This window comes from Oncorhynchus kisutch, linkage group LG17 (genome assembly GCF_002021735.2).
Source record: "Oncorhynchus kisutch isolate 150728-3 linkage group LG17, Okis_V2, whole genome shotgun sequence".
Taxonomy (NCBI): domain Eukaryota; kingdom Metazoa; phylum Chordata; class Actinopteri; order Salmoniformes; family Salmonidae; genus Oncorhynchus; species Oncorhynchus kisutch.
The window spans coordinates 42,497,092-42,514,699 of record NC_034190.2 but is presented as its reverse complement, the minus strand read 5'-3'; the positions used below and the strand labels follow the sequence as shown (position 1 = coordinate 42,514,699).

The 17,608-nt window shown below is 43.1% G+C and overlaps 1 protein-coding gene across 1 annotated transcript; it reads left to right on the top strand.

Annotated features, from left to right (window-relative positions):
- The first annotated feature begins 4,742 nt into the window (after positions 1-4,742).
- Positions 4,743-17,370, top strand: LOC109908584 (acyl-coenzyme A thioesterase 1). The gene is made up of 4 exons (XM_031793845.1): positions 4,743-5,137; positions 11,702-12,365; positions 13,945-14,147; positions 14,395-17,370. Exons 2-4 carry the CDS (start codon positions 11,915-11,917, stop codon positions 14,998-15,000), a joined length of 1,260 nt encoding a protein of 419 aa, XP_031649705.1. The 5' UTR covers positions 4,743-5,137; positions 11,702-11,914; the 3' UTR covers positions 15,001-17,370.
- The last annotated feature ends 238 nt before the right edge of the window (positions 17,371-17,608 follow it).

Here is a 17,608-nt window from a genome sequence, read left to right as displayed (position 1 = left end):
GGGGGAGGGGTGGGTTGGATACTGCTCGGGTGTAGGTGCTACATATGCTGATCGTGATGGTTTGGTGCGCTTTCTTACCTTTTTATCAAGTTACATGGTATGCAGGCCACCATAGGAACTACAAACGAGAGGGCGGGGCTTACATTCACTTCCTGGAATGTCAAGGGTTTAAACGAACCAGTTAAGAGGGGCAAGGTCCTAGCCCACTTGAAAGCACTCTCGTCTGATATTATATTTTTGCAAGAAACCCATCTGAAGAATAACTCTCATAGCAGACTTAAGTGTAGGTGGGTGGGGCAAGTGTATCACTCTAACTTCTCTGCCAAAACGAGAGGCACAGCGATTCTGGTACGGAAAGGAATTCCCTTTCTACATAAAACCACTATTGCGGATAAAGAGGGTCGGTATGGGATCGCAATAGGAGAAATCCACTCTACCTCAGTAACTCTACTAAATATCTATGGGCCAAACATTGACAACCCCTCTTTTTTCAAAAGAGTCCTTGCCCTGATTCCAGATATCTCTCATACTAACCTGGTCATTGGAGGGGACCTTAACTGTGTGCTAGACCAATATTTGGATAGATCCTCTACCCGGCGAACCCCTACCTCCTATTCAAGCGAATTCTTGAATACCTACATAAAAAAATCGAACTTATTTGATATATGGAGGATCGCTAACCCTACGGGTAGGGAATACTCCTTTTACTCTCATGTTCACAAGGTTTACACTCGAATTGACTACTTTTTGTTGGATGCTAGACTACTCCCCTATACCTGTAATGTGAGGTATCATGATATTATATTATTATCATGATATTATAATCTCGGACCACAGTTCACTCACCTTCTCCCTGAGATTGGGTGACATTGTACCAAAAGAGAGGGTCTGGAGGTTGAATCCTCAGCTCCTCACAGAACCAACATTCTGTGAATCTTAAAGACCAAATTACATTTTTCTTTGATACCAACGACAACACAGAGACCTCCCCAGCATTATTGTGGGAAACACTGAAGGCTTATCTGAGAGGCTGTATCATCTCCTTTCAGGCTGCCAGGAGTAGGCAAAACAGAGGAAAACTGGAAGAACTGGAGGGACAAATTCACTTACTGGATAGGGAGAATGCTAGCCACCCATCTATGGAGAAACATAAAAAAATTACCTCTTTAAAATTTGAATATAATCAGATTCTCTCAGCTAAAATTGCTAAATCTTTTCTCTATGCAAAGCAAAAATATTTTGAGTTTGGTGACAAACCACACAAATTACTCGCCAGACAACTTCGAAAAAATGTGAGTGACCGAATGATTCACAGGGTTAAATCTGCATCTGGGGAATTACTCTCTTCCCCCAAAGACATCAATGACAGATTCCGGCAGTTTTATGAGACTCTATATACATCTAAAGCGGATCCTAACCCCTTAATTATGCAAACATTTTTGGAGGACTGTAATCTTCCTGCCCTGAACCAGGAAGATTCTAACTTCCTGAATAAGGAAATATCTCTTGATGAAATTCGAGAAACAATTAAATCTCTAAAGAGTGGCAAGACCTCGGGTCCAGATGGATACCCTGGTGAATTCTATAAAACATTCAGAAACATGCTTTCTCCCTACCTGCACAAAATGTTGGTTCAGGCCAATGAGGATGGAGCTCTCCCTTCTACTTTGTTCATTAAGCGTTCATTACAGTTATACATAAGAAGGGTAAAGATCCAGAAGAGGTAGGGTCATACAGACCAATATCTCTCCTTAATACAGACCAAAAGATTTTCGCAAAAACTCTGGCTAACAGGCTTAGCACTTTAATTGGCAAATTGGTCCATTCGGATCAGACCGGCTTTATCCCTAACAGAAACTCATTCTTCAATCTCAGGCGCCTCTTCAATATTATGTATTCTCAGAGGTTACCCAACGTGGACCTTGCCGTCATATCTCTAGACGCCGAAAAGGCCTTTGACCAAGTTGAGTGGCCCTATCTATTCAAGGTCCTACAGAAATTTAATATTGGAGATAGGTTCATAAATTGGATCCAGCTTTTATATAGGAACCCCTGTGCCAGAATACTCACTAACCAATCATTGTCGCCCCGATTTAATCTCAACAGGGGGACAAGGCAGGGTTGTGCGCTGTCGCCTATGCTCTTTGCCCTAATTATCGAACCGCTCGCTCAGACGATTAGATCTCATGCAGCAATACACGGCTATAATACTAAAGATACTCTAAATAAGATCTCCCTATACGCAGATGACATCCTCCTCTATGTAACAGAACCCCAGGCTAGTATCCCAGCTATTCTTGATGTGATCAATTTATTTGGTACCTTCTCGGGATACAGAATAAATTGGAACAAGAGTGAATTAATGCCCATACGGTCGCAAAATACCTCCTGGCTAGAACATCTCCCATCTTCAGAAAAATGTACCTACCTAGGAATTGTAGTTACCAAACAATACTCCTTACTATTTAAAGAGAATTTCCCCCCTCAAAAACTCAAAGCAAACATACTATTTTGGAGAACTCTCCCAATTTCTCTGCTCGGAAGAATTAATGCCATTAAAATGGTCTTCCTCCCACAACTGCTCTACCTATATCAGAACATCCCAGTATTCATACCTAAATCCTTTCATAAACAACTGGACTCAATTATCAATCCTTTCATCTGGGATTATAAAACACACAGGATAGGTAAAAAACACCTCTGTAAATCCAAGATGGAAGGAGGATTGTCTCTCCAAAAAGTTATATTTTATTACCGCTAACCTCCGCGTTGTTACGTTTCTGTTGGATGACGTACTTCCGGCATCCAGCTGGCTTGGTATTGGTGAGGAGTGTCACCCCTTCTCTATTGGCGCTGTGATTTTGTCGCCTGTCAATCTGGAGATGTCACTTTTTTGTAACAATCCTATTATACATAGCACAGTCCGAATCTGGAAGCAAATTAAAGTCCACTTTGAGCTTAGACCAATGTCATTCATGCTCCCTGTCGCCAGGAATCCCTCCTTTGCCCCTTCTAACCTTGATAACACCTTTGAGCGATGGGGAGAGTTGGGGATAAGTACCATAGGGGATTTATACATAGAAGGGACCTTTGCTCCTTTGAGTTGCTGAGGGAAATTTATAATCTTCCCAGAAGTAATTTTTTCAGATACCTACAAATTAGAGACTACGTTAGAAAACACCTCCCAACATTTGGGAATGCTAAACCTTCCATGTTTGACGGATGCATAAAAATATGCCCCACCTCAGATAAACTGATATCGCGTCTATATGATGCTTTTCAATCTGTTAGCACACCTTCTACTGATGCCATCAAGGCAAAATGGGAGGAAGAACTAGGGACTGACATCTCGGTGGCAGACTGGGAAGAGAGCTTGGAGTATATCCACACATGATCCATTAATTCCAGACATCGTCTCATACAATTCAAGGTATTACACAGATTACACTATTCCAAAACTAAACTGCATAGGATATTTCCTGACACATCCCCTACATGTGATAAATGTCAGGCTACGCAGGGTACACTACTCCACTGCTTTGCCCTATGCTCTAGCTTGCATGGTTATTGGTGTGGAATTTTTGGGATCCTCTCTGAAGTTTTGGAGACTTCAATAGATCCAGACCCGCTTCTGATAATCCTGGGAGTATCTGAGTCCCTAAACGGATTAACCAACCCCCCAAAACAACTAATCTCGTACGGTCTCATCTCGGCAAAAATAAGCGCGGGGGGGGGGGGGGGGGGGGGGGGGGGATAGGGGGGGACATCTTCCCTCTTTCTTTCTACGTGTCCTTGTTTTGTATGTCGTGTTTTGTATTATTTGTTCTGCACCCAGAACTCTGGGTCTTGTTGTTCCTGTATGCTCTTTTATGTTTAGATAAGAATTGTATACCTGTCTTGTATACCTATACACCATTCTTGTCTGTGTTTAATATTTTTTTTAAATTTGAAACAAAAGTATTGCACTTTGAAGGGAAACGTGCCTTTTGGGACGTAGACATTTACTTGCTGATACTACTGTACAAAGTGTCATCTCTGTAATAATGATGGCAATGGGCGATCATAGAGATGCAAAACCATCATCAACATCAGCTTTATCTACGGCATCATGGAGTAGTGGATGACCATTGATATTTATTGAGACGAATTAACACTTTTGATACCCAATTCCCTATATAGTGCACTACCTATGCCCTGGTCAAAAGTATTTCACTATGTAAGGAATAGGGTACCATTTGGGATTTAGTTGTCCATGACTCTTAGTAATACTCCCATATGGGTTCATAGGCAGGACAGTCTGTCTATGTGCAGTGGAAACTTAATTGTTCACTATTTTCACAAATCAACACTTTTCTATTTTTATATCAATCTTGCTGAGGTGTTTTTTTTCTTAATATCTCTGAATATGCTTGGAAGATGAGGAAAGGGGTTGGGTTAGCTTGATACTTGAGCACAAACTGAAACTGCAAACCATGTGATGAGGAGAGGGAATTGGTGGGAAAATATAAACTGAAACTGCATTCAAACCGAGCTTTTAACACATCATAAATACTGATCTATAATCTCTAGATCTAGATGTAAAATACCAATAACATAAGCCACCAGATGATACCAGCTGGAAAGTTGTGGAGATATAAGGGATGTCTGACCTGCTCGCTAAGCCCTTGATTAAAATAAATGGCTATTTATCTTCAGAAAGGAGAAGGGACACTGTAACTGACTCGACTGGATGGACTGGTTGAACTTTGATCTCTATCGGACTTCTTCCACTGACTGAACGAGTCGGAGATGCTGATTTACACTGACTGGGTTGTTCTTGATACATTTTTATTTTACCTTTTGGTTAATTTCAATGAAAAATGATAGTTACAAGTGTTAAGACGTATTCCATGTAAGACGATTTGAACCTTTTGACTTCCCATTATCATCCAGCAGGTCAAAGAACAACTGAAAACAACGAGTCACTCAGAAAAACGAATAATAACGAATCGATCGCGAACTGCACGTCACTCATTTCGACAGAGAGGACGCAGGTGAATGTACATCTAATTGATAAAAGCACTATCTTTAAAAGTTCAGACCATCACAGTCCTATCTCAACCAAAGCTACAAGGAAAAAGTATGCATCCATGACAACGTGAGTACAGCAATCTTGTTATAATAGGCGATTGTATATGCTTCCTAACACTTAACACTGTTTCTGATCGCATTTAGGCAATCAAGGTTAAGTAGGCTACAAGCCAACTGTTGGTTAACAATTTATTTTAACTCCCGTGATTGAGGTGCAACAATTTCATTGATATCCTCTTTACTTTAAGATACTTATATTCAAGGTCACCTGTTGATTATTATTTACACCGGAATGTTTGTGCATTTATTTATGTTAGCTATCATAGGGGAACATAAGCACGTTCTAAACGGTTAATCGCCATGTTTTTTTGCTAATATTATTATTAATTAACCTGGACAGACACAAAGTCAAAATTGCCTATGACTTTTTGGTCATAGTTTAAAGTTAGCAGTGTTAGGGTTAAAGTTGTGTTTAAAATCACATTTTAAGAAGATAAATTGTAGAAATATGTGGAGTTTGTGGATGTGGTAACTAGTGACAACCTTTTGGAGTGTTGATTTCTTATGGCCTGTAATTTTTCTAATGGATAAATAACTCTTGGACATTATTTTTCACTGATCTCTGCCTGTCCATTGTGTTGATCCTGCCATTGCAACAATGTATCAAGTCATTATGGTGCAGCGGCGTAGCCTAGTGGTTAGAGCGTTGGACTAGTAACTGAAACGTTGCAAAATCAAATCCCTGAGCTGTCAAGGTACAAATCTGTCGTTCTGCCCCTGAACAAGGCCCACTGTTCCTAGGCCATCATTGAAAATAAGAATTTGTTCTTAACTGACATGCCTAGTTACATAAAGAAAAAAAGAAAAATGATCATCACAGCAAATGTGATCACACACCATTGTCCCCAATCCCCTTTCAAACTGTCCCCCACCAGTTAATTTACCCTATGCTGTATTTTAAATTCCGCAAGCAAGAGCACGGTTCTTTCTCGCCTCCAATAGGCTAACGGTCATTTAAAAAAAAAATCTAAATAAGTGACCAACAATTTGTAGCAAAAATCCAGAGTCATTGAGCTTTATAGAGGAATAGCTGAAAGGCCAGCAAAGAGGCAAGCGTGTGTGCGGTATTGCACAGGACAACAGTGAAGTTAGGCTAAAGATGTAGGCTACCAATAGAAGCTCATTCATAGCCATAATTTTGTAGGCTAAATATAAGGCCTAATACTGCAGTGAATTTAGGCCTACCACTCGAGCTTTGCAAGACAGAACAAACCTCTGCTGGTTTCCAGAGTTTATGCACTCAACTAAAATGGTGTCAGCATTGAACTGCTTCACTCAAATGTATTAATCGTTAAACATCTAGGTGACGCGTGTCTTTTCTATTTTAGGTTGTCAATTTTGCAGTAGGCCTATAGGCATGCTCTTTCTCCTTCAAAACTCTCCCTATCAATTTATTTTTTAGTCTATCTATTATCCTACACAATGTTATTTATGATATTTTCAAGGTGTTTAAAACAGTAGGCTACATAGCAGCGCCAGCTAATTTCACTAGAAGAAACAATCAGCTATAGGGATGACAGGTGCAATGTGCGCTTCGCAGGCACGCAGCCCCCCTCCACCTTCCCGTGCAGTAAAATTATACACCAATGCTGCTTTTCGACTGTAACACCAGTGTTATACCCTTATGTTACATTACAGAAATTGTGTTCCAAAGGGTTATTTGGTCCCCGCCAATAATTGTAGCTCTAACTTTTGAATGGTAGGAGCTATCAGCTATTATGACCCCATCAATGACCCCATCGTTAGAAGGGACAGTGACACAACCACAATTGATAGCAATACAGATCTTATTTTCTACACACACAATTCCTTCCTGATGATTTTCCCTGATTATGTGAACTTTGCAAAACATTTTGAATGCATTCCAGACACTTTCGGATGCAAAACAAATTAAATGTTATCAAATTGTGACCCATCTTTCTTCAGGCAGCTTTGTTATGAAAACCCCCCGGAAATATCACATTTACATAAGTATTCAGACCCTGTACTTTGTTGAAACACCTTGGGCAGTGACTACAGCCCCAAGTCGTCTTGGGTATGATGCTACCAGCTTGGCACACCTGTATTTGGGGAGTTTCTCCTATTATTCTCTGCAGATCCTCTCAAGGTCTGTCAGGTTGGATGGCGAGTGTCGCTGCACAGATATTTTTTAGGCAAACTCCAAACGGGCTGTCTGGCTTTTTACTGAGGAGTGGCTTTGGTCTGGCCACACTCCCATAACGGCCTGATTGGTGGAGTGCTGCAGAGATGGTTGTCCTTCTGGAAGGTTCTCCCATCTCCACAGAGGAGCTCTGGAGCTCTGTTAGAGTGACCATCGGGTTCTTGGTCACCTCCCTGACCAATGCCTTCCTCCCCCAGATTGCTCAGTTTGGCAGGGTGGCCAGCTCTAGGAAGAGTTTTGGTTGTTCCAAACTTCTTCCATGTTTTGAAGGCAACATTTTTTCTCCCAGTTCCCTGAACGTACTCGCTCCGCTAGAGAACCTGAATTAAAATTGACCACTTTACCGGTGTCAACTAGATTACTGATTTCATTCAATAGATTTATGCAAAGGCTAAATTGCCAAAGGGGGGTGGGGGTACATGTCCCTCTGTCATGTTCTGACCGTAGTTCTTTTGTTATGTCTTTGTTTTAGTATGGTCAGGGTGTGAGTTGGGTGGGTGGTCTATGTTCCGTTTTCTATGTTGTGTTTGCGTTTGGCCTGGTATGGTTCTCAATCAAAGGCAGGTGTCGTTAGTTGTTTCTGATTGAGAATCATACTTAGGTAGCCTTTTCCCACTTGTGTTTCGTGGGTGTTGTATTTTCTGTTCTGTGTTTGTATTTCACCGTTCAGAACTGTTTTCGTTTCGTTCTCGTGTTTTGTTGTTTTTGTTAGAGTATTCGTTTTCATTAAAAGAGAATATGAATACTTGTCACGCTGCACCTTGGTCCTCCTCTCTTTCTCCCAACGATGAGCATTACAGAAACCCACCACCAAAAGACCAAGCAGCGTGGTAATGGGCAGCAGCAGCGGCCGAAATCTCAGGACTCCTGGACATGGGAGGAGATTTTGAGAAGGACCCTGGACTCAGGCTGGAGAATATCGCCGCCCCAAAGCAGAGCTGGAGGCAGCGAGAGCTGAGCGGCGGTGGTATGAGGAGGCAGCACGGCAGCGCGGTTGGAAGCCCGAGAGGCAGCCCCAAAAATGTATTGGGGGGTGGCACACGGGGAGTGTGGCTAAGTCAGGTTGGAGACCTGAGCCAACTCCACGTGCTTACAATGGAAAGAGAGGGACCGGGCAGGCACCGTGTTATGCCGTGAGGCGCACGGTGTCCCCGGTGCGCAGGCATAGCCCGGTGCGGTACATAGCAGTGCCTCGTATCGGCCTGGCTAGAGTGCGCATCGAGCCAGGTGCCATGAAGCCGGCTCAGTGCATCTTGTCTCCAGTGCGTCTCCTCGGGCCGGGGTACATGGCACCAGCCCTACGCAGGGTGTCCCCGGTTGGCCTGGCTACGGGGAGCATTCAGCCAGGTAGGGATGGGCAGGCTCGGTGCTCGAGACCTGCAGTGCGCCTCCACGGTCCGGTCTATCTATCCACGCACCACCCCTCCGGTGGCAGCCCCCCGCACCAGGCTGTCTCTGCCAGAGTCTTCCTCATTCCCAGTGCTGCCAGAGTCTCCCGTCTGTCCTGAGCTGCCGGAGTCTCCCGTCTGTCCTGAGCTGCCGGAGTCTCCCGTCTGTCCTGAGCTGCCGGAGTCTCCCGTCTGTCCTGAGCTGCCGGAGTCTCCCGTCTGTCCTGAGCTGCCGGAGTCTCCCGTCTGTCCTGAGCTGCCGGAGTCTCCCGTCTGTCCTGAGCTGCCGGAGTCTCCCGTCTGTCCTGAGCTGCCGGAGTCTCCCGTCCGTCCTGAGCTGCCGGAGTCTCCCGTCCGTCCTGAGCTGCCGGAGCCTCCCGTCCGTCCTGAGCTGCCGGAGCCTCCCGTCCACCCGTGGCTTGGGTCCCCAGTCCGAGGTTGGCGGCGAGGGTCGCCGCTCTTAAGAGGCCACGGAGGCGGGTAAAGAAGCGGAGAAAGACTATGGTGGGGTCCACATCCAGCGCCAGAGCCGCCACCGCGGACACACACCCACCCAGACCTTTCCCTATAGGTTCAGGTTTTGCGGCCGGAGTCCGCACCTTTGCGGGGAGTACTGTCACGTTCTGACCTTAGTTCTTTTGTTATGTCTTTGTTTTAGTATGGTCAGGGCGTGAGTTGGGTGGGTGGTCTATGTTCCGTTTTCTATGTTGTGTTTGTCCTGGTATGGTTCTCAGAGGCAGCTGTCGTCAGTTGCCTCTGATTGAGAATCATACTTAGGTAGCCTTTTCCCACTTGTGTTTCGTGGGTGTTTATTTTCTGTTCTGTGTTTGTATTTCACCATTCAGGACTGTTTTCGTTTCGTTCTCGTGTTTTGTTGTTTTTGTTCGAGTATTCGTTTTCATTAAAAGAGAATATGAATACTTGCCACCCTGCACCTTGGTCCTCCTCTCTTTCTCCCAACAACGTGCGTTACACCCTCTCCGACCCCTAATATTCAGAATGGGTTGATTCATCCCCACAATTTATTTTATATAAATAAACAATTTTGGCCCCCCAGATGGCAAAATGTGTAGAATTGCAGGAAATGAGCTTTAAAACATATCTCAGCCTGACAAAATGTGTAGGATAGACATTTTTGTCTCTTCCCCATCCCCATGTCAAAATGTGTTGAGATGCAGGATGTTTTTTTTCGTGGTGTTGCCTCGGAAGTAGTTGCCCTGGGTCCCCAAATGCGTTAGCCTGGTCCTGTTCGGACGCACTGCGTGTCCTCTGCTCAGCTCCACTGTCTATAGACAGTCGCACAGTCTATTTGCTGCCCTCCCACACTCATTTGTCTGGGGTGCCCCTGCTATTCTCATTGGGCCAGAGCACTGTCAATCTGGCTCAGGTTGAAGAGTAAAAGATGGTGCATTTGTTCTGATTTTCCTTTGACTGGAAGTCGGGATCAACATTCAACGTGTAATAAAAGTTTAAAAGTGTAATAAAAATAATTTAGTAGGAGCTTATATTTGTCCTATTTCTCACGTGTGTATTATATGTGTGAATTGGAAATGTGTTTTTTGCATATCCCAACTCTCACTGAGGCACCCTCAGAGTAGGGTCACAACCAGGATCAGCCATTATCAACAGCGACCTTGGAGCAATTAGGGGTAAGTGCCTTGCTCAAGGGCACATCAACAGTTTTTTTTTACCTCTTCTGCTCTGGGATTTGAACTTTCGGTACATATACCACATACCCCTCAAAATATCCCTTGGGGATAATAAGTCATGTCAAATTGTGTAGAATTGCAGGAAATGCATTTTTAAAATGTCCCAAGAAAGTATGGAGGATTCCCAATATAGCTACTGACTGTGTGCAAGACAACAGAGTGGAAAATCAGGTCATGATTTAAGATGGCTAATGTTAATGTCAAGGTGAGTCTAGCTCAGAAACCAGCTATTCTAGCTAGCTAGATCTACACTTTTTGAAATATGTTCCTTAAGATCTCTCTCTCTCTCTCTCTCTCTCTCTCTCTCTCTCTCTCTCTCTTATTTATATATATATATATATGGCTTGTTAGCCGTGTAATTGATAAAACCAACAGTAGTCTGACGTAGGCCTAATGTCCTAAAAAACTTGATTCTATGATTTCCATAGGCCTATGCAATTACTTAATTAGTTGTTAATTTTCTCAAAATCGAAAAGCACAACCTAGTTTCGAGCCAGGTCTTTAAAAAAAATATATTTCTTTTTGGACCCCTTTTTCATGATGTCCAATTGGTAGTTAGTCTTGTCCCATCGCTGCAACTACCATACAGACTCGGGAGAGGTAAAGGTGCTCTGAAGGTGAAGGTGCTCCATGCTTGCTCTGAAACATGACCCTGCCAAGCAACACTGCTTCTTGACATACTGCTCGCTTAACCCGGAGACAGCCGCACCAATGTGTCGGAGGAAACACATTCCAACTGGTGACCGTGTCAGCGTGCATTCGCCCGGCCAGCCACAGGAGTCGCTAAAGCGCGATAGGACAAGGACATCCCGGTCGGCCTAACCCGGACGACGCTGGCCCTATTGTGCTCCGCCTCATGAGTCTCCCAGTCGCGACCGGCTGCGACACAGCCCGGGATCAAACCCAGATCTGTAGTGACACCTCTACCACTGCGCCACTCTGGAGGCCCTCGAGCCAATATATTAAGAAGTTGAACATGCTATTACTCCAACCTCATGAAAGTGACAAACTAAAACATTTAAATCTTTTGTCAAAAACAATTTTGTATCGAAGGAGTGCCTTTGATTTGATCCCTGCACATGCACAGTTCAGCGCGAGATGACCGTTAGACCCGATGACGTGTTTCTGTGCATGAGCTTAGCTAGCCAACATTGCCATGACATTGCCTACAAGTGTGATTGGGAATTTCTATTGATGAAGCGGTTTCTGCGATCTTCATACTCTACTGTCTTTGATTATACATTTCGTTTAACTATGCAATTTATTATTTGATGAACAATCTAACGTATTATTGTCTCCATGTTTCTTTGTAGATTCCATTCTCAACGCCATCCTCACTTCATGTCATCTAGCCTACCAGTTTAGGTCATCTTTGAACTGTGCTGGTCACACAATTGTGCAATTGGCCACAACCTTAAGTCTACAAGCAACTATCTTCGCTGAATGTATCAGCCTCACTTGAAAAGTCTATATAAAGAAGCCTAAACTGCATTTCTATCTCTCTCCACTCCTAACCAGAGTGTATAATGTCTAAAGTGTGTTTACAGATTCTTCCCAATGCCAAGTGCTTATTCGATGAGCCAGTGCAGTTGAAAGTTGACAGGCTGAAACCAAGACAGCAGGTGGATCTGAGGGCAGAAGTAACAGATGACAAAGGCATTGTATTCAGATCCTCAGCTACCTATGAGGCCAACTGCAGTGGAACGATTGATCTAACAACTGCATCATCACTAGGTGGCAGTTACACTGGAGTAGAACCTATGGGGCTTTTGTGGTCTCTGAAACCAAACAACTTACACACTAAGTTTGTTAAGAAGGTTGTATCAGTGCCTTGCCTTGTCAACTTCAGTGTACATTCCAAGGATAGTCCAGGAATACTGGCTGAAGTAATCAATGAAAGAAGTCTGCTTGCAGAGGGAGTAAGAAGAATTCCTGTCAAAGAGGGGAAGCTTCGTGGAGTTCTATTTGTACCTCCCGGTTGGTGTTACTGTTTACCCTTTGGTCTACTATGTAAACTCAGCAAAAAAAAGAAATGTCCTCTCATTGTCAACTGCGTTTTTATTTTCAGCAAACTTAACATGTTTAAATATTTATATGAACATATTTGTATGAACAACAAGATTCAACAACTAAGACATGAACTGAACAAGTTCCACAGACATGTGACTAACATAAATAGAATAATGTGTCCCTGAACAAAGGGGGGGGTCAAAATAAAAAGTAACAGTCAGTATCTGGTGTGGCCACTAGCTGCATTAAGTACTGCAGTGCATCTCCTCCTCATGGACTGCACCAGATTTGCCAGTTCTGTGAGATGTTACCCCACTCTTCCCCCAAGGCACCTGAAAGTTGGGGGGGGGGGGGGGGGGGGGGGGGGGGGGGGGGGGGGTGCTCAATGGATTGTGATCCGGGCTCTTCGCTGGCCATGGCAGAACGCTGACATTCCTGTCTCGTAGGAAATCCCGCACAGTACGAGCAGTATGGCTGGTGGCGTTGTCATGCTGGAGGGTCATGTCAGGATGAGCCTGCAGGAAGGGTACCACATGAGGGAGGAGGATGTCTTCCCTGTAACACACAGCATTGATATTGCCTGCAATGACAACAAGCTCAGTCTGATGATTCTGTGACACACCGCCCCAGACCATGACGAACCCTCCACCTCCAATTCGATCCTGCTCCAGAGTGCAGGTCTCGGTGTTAACGTTCATTCCTTCGACGAGAAACACATATCCGACTATCACCCCCGGTGAGATAAAACCGCGACTCGTCAGTGAAGAGCACTTTTTGCCAGTCCTATCTGGTCCAGCGACGGTAGGTTTGTGCCCATAGCCGATGTTGTTGCCGGTGATGTCTGGTGAGGACCTGCCTTAAAACCGGCCTACAAGCCCTCAGTCCAGCCTCTCTCAGCCTATTGCGGACAGTCTGAGCACTGATGGAGGGATTGTGCGTTCCTTGTGTAACTTGGGCAGTTGTTGTTGCCATCCTGTACCTGTCCCGTAGGTGTGATGTTCGGATGCACCGATCCTGTGCAGGTGTTGTTACAAGTGGTCTGCCACTGAGGACGATCAGCTGTCCTTCCTGTCTCCCTGTAGCACTGTCTTAGGCATCTCACAGTACGGACATTGCAATTTATTGCCCTGGCCACATCTGCAGTCCTCAAGCCTCCTTTCAGCATCCCTGAGGCATGTTCACGCAGATGAGCAGGGACCCTGGGCATCTTTCTTTTGGTGTTTTTAGTGTCCTAAGTTTTCTTAAATAACTGTGACCTTAATTGCCTACATTCTGCTAAGCTATTAGTGTCTTAATGACCGTTCCACAGGTGCATGTTCATTAATTGTTTATGGTTCATTGAACAAGCATGGGAAACAGTGTTTAAACACGTTACAATGAAGATCTGTGAAGTTATTTAGATTTTTACGAATTATCTTTGAATGCACAAGGTCCTAAAAAAAGGGACGTTTCTTTTTTTGCTGAGTTTATTAGAAGTTGGTATTTACCATCAACGTGATGTGTGCTGGTTTTCAATGTTTTAAAGTGTATATTTCCTCCTTTACAGAAATAGGTCCACACCCAGCTGTTTTAGACCTATACACATATGGAAGAGGTCTATCTGAAGCTAGAGCTTCTCTTCTTGCCAACAGAGGTTTTGTGGTCTTTACAGTGTCATTATATGGGGCTGATGACAATCCTAAAAACGTGACCAAGATCCATCTGGAGTATTTTGAGGAGGCGATTCAGTTCTTGAAAAATCAGCCCCAGGTCAGCATTAAATAATCCTCTGGTTTGATTTGATTTCCTCATTAACTTGTTGATATTACTTTACAGCACGAATTAAAGGGGTAAGAACATGGTAATAATGTGAAAATTTGTTTATAATTGCTTACAGCTTATTCATTGACTTGTAATTACTTCAATATTACTTCAAATCACTCGTCTTTCATGGAAATAGTACTACCTGAATGTCTTATGGTCGGTGCTTTATTTGTCTGTCCCTTTATCTTTTAAGGTTTGCGGCTCTGGTTTAGGTTTGTTGTCACTGTCCAAAAGTGGTGATCTAGCACTGTCTATTGCCACTTTTCTGCCAGGCATTGCTGCTACCGTATGGATCAATGGTTGCAATGCCAATGCCATGATTCCTCTTCACTACAAAGGCACAGTCATACCTCCCCTAATGCTTGATACCAAAAGAGTCTTTGCTACCAAGTCCGGGGCCTTAAATGTGAAATATGTTATTAATGACCCCATGGCAGAGGATAATCAGGCAACGCTCATCCCAATTGAGAGAGCCAATGGAAGGTTTCTCTTTGTTGCTGCAGAGGATGACCAAAACTGGGACAGTTGTTATTTTGCAGATCAGGCAATGCATCAACTAAAGCATCATGGGAAGGATAATTACGAGTCAGTATTTTATCCTGGAGCAGGACACTACTTAGAGACACCCTACATGCCCTTCTGCCCGTCCAGTATTCATGGTGTTATTGGAAAGCCTGTTGCGTGGGGAGGTGTGCCCAGGTCCCACGCAGCAGCAGAGGTCGACCTTTGGAGGAGGATTCAGGAGTTCTTTAGAACTAACCTGGCAAATGATAGCAACTTGAGTAAAGCCAAGTTATAAAATGTTTATGCCCCCCCCCCCCAAACGCCTACTACAATGAAAACAATAGAAACCCTTCCTTTGGAAGAAGGATATCAGGAATATTGTCACAGAGCTGTTGCCTTTTATAATGACAAGTTATCCAGACTATATTTAAACTGATTAATTGCAAGATTAAGAGAAACACATCATTTTATGTATGTATATTGTTATGATGGTTTGTGCCTTTTTCAGAGTGGATTCACTGTAAAATAGCAGACATTCATGTATTTAGATGCCAAACCTTTGTTACTTGCTACTATTGTTCACTTTTCATTAATGTATTACATTAATTAAAGTTACCACTAGCAAGTGCACATGTATTAAATTCCTGTTTGGCCCCCTGTACCAGAGGCAGCAAAGCAACCCCACATAATTATCAAACGTCCCCCTGTGTTTGATTGAAGGAAGGGTGTTCTTTTCTTTGAATTCTTAAGTTGGTCTTTGGTAAACATAGGAAGACCCCACCTCTGATAGAGACACACAATACCCTGATTGAACTTAACAAAAAAACACCCTAACAAGCCTGAATCCAGGGGGAAATGTTCTTTGCACGGATGAAACCAAATTAGAACTCTTTGGCAATACAAATCAGTGCTAGGTTTCCTGACGACCAATTGAAGCATTCAAAGGGGTTGCTTTGCTGCCTCTGGTACTGGGGTCCTTGAACGTGTGCAAGGCGTCATGAAATCAGAAGAGTATCAAGGTATTTTGGAGTCCAATGTTAAGCACAGTGTACAAAAACTGGGTCTCCTTCGAAGGTTGTGGGTCTTCCAGCAGGACAACAACCGCAAACACACATCAAAATGCATGGAATGGTTCAAGAAAAAAAACACTGAACTGTTCTGGAGTGGCTAGCATTGATCCCATGTGGCTCAGTTGGTAGATCACGGTGCTTACAACACCAGGGTTATGGGTTTGAGTTATTTAGCTAGGCAAGTTAGTTAAGAACAAATTCTAATTTACAATTACGGCCTACTTCGGCAGTGCTGGGCCAATTGTGCGCCACCCAATCACAGCCAGATGTGATACAGCCTGAATTTGAACCAGGTACTATAGTGACGCCTCTTGCACTGAGATGCAGTGCCTTAGACCGCTGCGCTACTCAGGGAGCCCGAGTGAATTGGAGTGGCCAATATTGATTCCATGTCTGAATCCCATCAAAAACCTATGGCGAAATCTGAAAAGTGCAGTTGGTCAAAGGCACCCATTAAACATTTCAGAATTGGAGCAGTCTGCAGCTGAAAAGTTTGTTAAACTTCCAGTAGAAAGGTGCAGCAAGCTCATACTACAATAAACATTTGTGGGCAGTTATTTTGACCAAAGGCTGTGTAACCAAGTATTAGCTCTTTGATGGGAATAATTTTGTCCATTAGGTCCATGCCTTTTTCTTTTCAAAATTTTTCTTTTCTAAATTGTATACTTAAGTTTCAAAAATAAAAGTGTTTCTACAATGCTGAAAATCCAATAAAATGGTGTGGAGGCCAACATAAATATATATATATTTAAGAAAAGTGCAAGGGTGTCAATATATTTCACCGGAATGTAATTTGAGAAAGTTATTCAAAGTTGGGATATGTTTTACATATTGGCTTTATATATCCCCTGTCATATTCCAAAGAAGCATACTGTTGTTTTTTTTCTTAATTGAAACAAATGTATAAATGTCTGCACGGACTGGCTCTGAATACACTGCGATCTGGTAACATATTTTCAATAAAAAGGTAGATGTGAATGAGGGTAACTGTTGAGTCCATCTATGGAACTCACTTCATAATAATTAATTTCAAAAGTTTGCAAGATTGTAATGAACTTAACATTGGTCAATCCTATTATTCGGACTTATTTTCTATTCCTATTGTATTCCTAAAAGTCAATGTATTGTAAACTGTCCTGGGTTGTCCATAGTAGGCTACATGAATGGCTGACCTGGCCATCAGGCTGTATTAAAAACATTGGTAGCACTTTACATAATAACTCAAAATAAAGTGGTATTAAGATGGTAACGAGTTCTAGTTACCAAACACAATTTGCTCAGATACCCCTTCATTTCAGTAAAATTATTGTTGCAGGACAGTTACAACACATACTTTGTGCCATAGTGTCGGCAAGAACTTTGATACATAAATGCAATATCTTCTCTAGTAAATTTGATCATATGCTTGTTTTTACACAGGTAGCCTCTAGAGGGCAGCAATGGACAGTTCAATGCACAGTAGGCTTTAAATGATAGGAAGAAAATACTGTGTTAGTATATATGATATTTTGAATGGCAAGTGGCAACAATGGGTAAATCTCGTCCTATAGATGTACAAGGAATGTGTTACCCTTCATTAAACAGTAAATAAATTAGTTACTGTGAACATTTGTGTTTCTCTGTCATGTTTCTGTCTTCAACTATCAATCTCTGAATACTAACGAACCACATGCACCAATAGGGTTCAACCTGCACCGACATCAAGCGCCATATTAAAGGTAATACAATGTTTGATCTTCATGATTTAAAAAGCAGGATATCCCTAATCTAGAACAAAGATGAGGGTAATTCCAAGCACAGTGTTTTATTGAGCACTGCAGTTCGCTGGTCATT

Excerpts from the sequence above, each read along its gene's own strand:
- LOC109908584 (XM_031793845.1), top strand. The coding sequence starts at position 11,915 with ATGTCTAAAGTGTGTTTACAGATTCTTCCCAATGCCAAGTGCTTATTC. Across the intron at positions 12,366-13,944 it reads AGTTCTATTTGTACCTCCCG|AAATAGGTCCACACCCAGCT; the intron begins GTTGGTGTTACT and ends CCTCCTTTACAG. Across the intron at positions 14,148-14,394 it reads TCTTGAAAAATCAGCCCCAG|GTTTGCGGCTCTGGTTTAGG; the intron begins GTCAGCATTAAA and ends TTATCTTTTAAG.